At 49.3% G+C, this 5,000-nt stretch overlaps 1 protein-coding gene across 2 annotated transcripts in view; it reads left to right on the forward strand.

Annotated features, from left to right (window-relative positions):
* Positions 1-5,000, forward strand: part of ap3s1 (adaptor related protein complex 3 subunit sigma 1) — an 11,352-nt gene that overhangs the window by 2,963 nt on the left and 3,389 nt on the right. The window contains exons 3-6 of one of the 2 annotated variants that reach the window (XM_079896494.1): positions 51-162; positions 255-326; positions 2,705-2,812; positions 4,196-4,237. In XM_079896494.1, coding sequence (XP_079752620.1) covers positions 51-162; positions 255-326; positions 2,705-2,812; positions 4,196-4,231 — 328 coding nt within the window. In that variant the 3' untranslated portion in view covers positions 4,232-4,237. The remainder of the gene's footprint in view (positions 1-50; positions 163-254; positions 327-2,704; positions 2,813-4,195; positions 4,238-5,000) is intronic. The other variant, XM_079896493.1, reaches the window with a different exon arrangement.

Genomic DNA, 5,000 nt, shown 5'->3' on the forward strand with positions numbered 1-5,000 from the left:
CACGGCTCATGTGTGTGTGTGTGTGTGTGTGTGTGTGTGTGTGTGCGCAGGTTAATCGGCGGCTCGGAGAACAAGCTGATCTACCGACACTACGCCACCCTGTACTTCGTGTTCTGTGTGGACTCGTCGGAGAGCGAGCTGGGCATTCTGGACCTGATCCAGGTGTTGATGCGACGCTGAGGCTGATTGGGCAGTGTGATGATGATGATGATGATGTGATCATGTGACTGGCGTCGATCTCTCTGTGTCCGCAGGTGTTCGTGGAGACGCTGGACAAATGCTTCGAGAACGTGTGTGAGCTCGACCTGATCTTCCACATGGACAAGGTGACGAAACCAGCACTAAAGTCCCGATACACTCACGATCTGTTCCTCACTTACTGTCTGCGAAATCCCGACTCCGCCCACATCCCGACTCCACCCACACCTCGACAACTCCGCCCACACCCAGACACCGCCCACATCCTGACTCCGCCCACACCCCGACTCCACCCACACCCAGACACCGCCCACATCCTGACTCCACCCACATCCCCCGACTCCGCCCACATCCCCAACTCCACCCACACACAGACTCTCCCCACACCCAGACTCCGCCCACATCCTGACTCCACAAAATCCCGACTCCGCCCACACCCAGACTCTCCCCAGACCTAGACACCGCCCACATCCTGACTCCACCCACATCCCCGACTCCGCCCACATCCTGATTCCACCCACATCCCCCGACTCTGCCCACACCCAGACTTTCCCCTGACCCAGACACCACCCACATTCTGACTCCACCCACATCCCCGACTCCGCCCACATCCCCAAATCCACCCATACCCAGACACCGCCCACATCCCCGACTCCGCCCACATCCCAACTCCACCCACACCGCCCACATCCTGACTCCACCCACATCCCCGACTCCACCCACATCCCCAACTCCACCCACACCCAGACTCTCCCCACACCCAGACTCCGCCCACATCCTGACTCCACAAAATCCCGACTCCGCCCACACCCAGACTCTCCCCAGACCTAGACTCCACCCACATCCCCCGACTACACCCAGACTCTGCCCACACCCAGACACTGCCCACATCCTGACTCCACCCACATCCCCCGACTCTGCCCACACCCAGACTCTCCCCAGACCCAGACACCGCCCACATCCCCCGACTCCGCCCACATCCCCAACTCCACCCACACCCAGACACCGCCCACATCCCCCGACTCCGCCCACATCCCCAACTCCACCCACACCCAGACACCGCCCACATCCCCCGACTCCGCCCACATCCCCAACTCCACCCACACCCAGACACCGCCCACATCCTGACTCCACCCACATCCCCGACTCCACCCACATCCCCAACTCAACCCACACCCAGACACCGCCCACATCCCCTGACTCCGCCCACACCCAGACTCTCCCCACACCCAGACTCCGCCCACATCCTGACTCCACAAAATCCCGACTCCGCCCACACCCAGACTCTCCCCAGACCTAGACTCCACCCACATCCCCCGACTCTGCCCACACCCAGACTCTCCCCAGACCCAGACACCGCCCACATCCCCCGACTCCGCCCACATCCCCAACTCCACCCACACCCAGACACCGCCCACATCCTGACTCCACCCACATCCCACGACTCCGCCCACATCCCCAACTCCACCCACACCCAGACACCGCCCACATCCTGATTCCACCCACATCCCCCGACTCCGCCCACATCCTCAACTCCACCCACACCCAGACACCGCCCACATCCCCCGACTCCGCCCACATCCCCAACTCCACCCAGACTCTCCCCACACCCAGACTCCGCCCACATCCTGACTCCACAAAATCCCGACTCCGCCCACACCCAGACTCTCCCCAGACCTAGACACTGCCCACATCCTGACTCCACCCACATCCCCGACTCCGCCCACATTTAGATGAATATGTAAATATGTGCTGCTCACTTTTCTCTATAGCTAAAACACGCAACATAAAAGAGAAAACAGTGGTTCGGAAAGCATCTGATCAGTGATGTGGGTGTTTGCAGCAGCTCTGAGACTCACGTCACATTTATTCATACAGCACTTCATACAGTAGATCACTTTAAAGGGGATATATCATGAAAATTTGACTTTTTCCGTGTGTAAGTGCTATAATCGGGTCTCCAGTGCTCCAGTGCAACACAGAAAACATTGAACACAACACAGAAAAGTGCAACCCAGTAACTTTGTTTTGGTGAGCCTTTCTGACGCTGCACTCGCTACTGGTTATTCTGGGATTCTGGATGAGTGAGATTCACATGTTTTGTTATTGCCGGAGTTTCTGAAGCTCGTGTAAAGGCTCCGCCCTCTTCTGAACAGAGGCGGAGCTACAGCTTATTTGCATTTAAAGGGACACACACAAAAAGGGGCAAATTTGACAAGCTATAATAAATGATCTGGGGGGATTTTGAGCTGAAATTTCACAGACACACTCTGGGGACACCGTAGATTTATATCACATCTTGTGAAAAGTGGCATAATATGTCACCTTTAAATCAAGCTTTACAGAATTAAACATAGAAATAGTGTCAGCATCTCTTTAGAGCTGCTGTAAAGCCTAAACAATCTCTGTTACTGTAATCTCCTGTGATCACTGTAAAGCTGCTGTGAGTAGTATTGTCAGTATTGTGAAAGCGCTGTATAAATGAAGGTGATGTCACTTCCTGCAGGTTCACAACATCCTGGCTGAGATGGTGATGGGGGGGATGGTGCTGGAGACCAACATGAGCGAAATCATCACGCAGGCGGAAGCGCAAACCAAGATGGAGAAATCTGAGGTGAGGCGACACGTGTCAGTCTGTGCGCAGGCATGTCTGTGTGCGTGTGTGTGTGTGTGGAACGCATGTCCCAGAATGCCGTTCTGTGATGCCTTGGTCCTGAGCGTCTGCTGCTGCTGAACTGAAGACTGTCTGTGGGATTCCTTGCTTTTCCCATCGAGAGGAAACAAACTGAACCGCGTTGCATCATCTCACGAGGCTCCGATCATCTTCATCTCTCACACACACACACACACACACACACACACACACACACACATCAAACCAGGAGAGAAGCAGCGTGTGTGTGTGTCAGTGAAATCAGGATGTGTATCTGTGCTCGTTTCTAACGCTGCGTTTATCCTGATGTTATCCAGCTCTCGACTCATAGTGGGAATGTCACGGACAAACGCCATATTTTTCAATTCATGCAACGATTAAGATTTATTTAAGATATATTGATGAAGATGTTTTGCATTGGTTGGAGCTGATGACTTCAGTCCGGTCTCTCCTGTCCTCTCATGTCTCTATAATAAAGGCAAAAATGACAAAAATAAATCATAAACATTAATTTGTGACAATTAACCCCTAAATTCTCTTGACTGGTAATGCAATAATGAAAATCATCTCGAAACATGACGGACATCCTACATACAAACCATCCAGATGTTCACACTGCAAACAGCTTTAAAGAGGATCTGTTGTGCTTTCCTCGTCTTCATCTGTGTTTAGTGTGTGATGATCATGAAGAAGCTCCAGCTCTTCTCTATATCAGTGTCAGTGTTCCTGAACTCCTGAAACGCCTCCATTAGTCTTGAGTTTCTTCCGGGAACGAACACGTCACAATATTCCTCATTATAATAATTAATGCGCAGAATAAAGGGGCGGGGCCTGGTTGAGTTAGTCAGTAGTGTGTTAAACTGGCGGTTATGGTAATTAAGGGCGGGTCATTTCCCAAACACACTCGAAGCGCCGACCAATCACAGCACACTGCTCCAGCCAACCAATCAGAGCACAGTGTGCTTTCAGGAGGAGGGGCTTCATAGAGACAGGAAGTAAACAGAGTGTTACTGACAGACTGGGAAGAGAGGAGCCGCAACAATGGAGAATATGAGGAGAATAATCAACATTACAGCAGGAAAACCTGTTCTAGTAGAGCCTGAAACATCAGGGCATAATAGGTCCTCTTTAATGCTTAAATGTATTGTGATCTGAGTGGATCTGACAGATAGAGACCCACCGCAGACCAGCATGACTGATGGAGTGTGTGTGTGTGTGTGTGTGTGTGTGTGTGTGTGGTGGGTCTCAGCTCTTGTGTGTGTGAAGTGTGTTGATCTGCTGTAACTGTGTCTCTTCACTCTTTCCTGACTGTCTCCAGCTCTTTGCGTTTCTCTCTTTCTGCAGACGTTTATCTTTCAGTGTCCCAGACAGGACAGGTAGACACAGGTAGGGCTGAACGCCACTCTCAATGACACTCACACTGAGGACACACACCCCCTGCGTAACACACACACACACACACACACACACACACACAACAAACACTCGGACTGATCAGAACCGGCTCGGATCCAACAGATGTTCAGACACACTATCAGTCGAACGTTTGGGATCTGTCAGATTATTCATGTTTTTAAAGAAAGTCTGCGTTTAAAATACAGTAAAACAGTGAAATATTATTATAATGTAAATCATCTGTTTTCTATGTGAATATATAGTAAAGTGTAATTTATTCCTGTGATCAAAGCTGAATGTTCAGCATCATTACTCCAGTCTTCAGTGTCACATGATCCTTCAGAAATCACTCTAATATGAGGATCTGATGCTCAAGAAACATTTATGATTATTATCAGTGTTGAAAACAGTTTTTACATTTGTATTTCAGGATTCTTTGATGAATAGAAAGTTCAAAAGAACAGCATTTATCTGAAATATAAGCTTTTGTAACATTATAAGTGTCTTTACTGTAATTTTGTAACAATTTAACCCATCCTTGATGAATAAAAGTATATTGATTTATTTTATTTCTTTCCCAATAAAAATTAAATTAAAATTCTTACTAACCTCAGACTTTTGAACGGTAGTGTTTAATGTTACAAAAGATTAATGTTCTTTCTATTCATCAAAGAATCCTGAAATACAAATGTAAAAACTGTTTTCAACACTGATAATAATCATAAATGTTTCTTGATCATCAGATCCTCATATT

Source organism: Squalius cephalus (genome assembly GCF_949319135.1).
Source record: "Squalius cephalus genome assembly, chromosome: 16".
NCBI lineage: Eukaryota > Metazoa > Chordata > Actinopteri > Cypriniformes > Leuciscidae > Squalius > Squalius cephalus.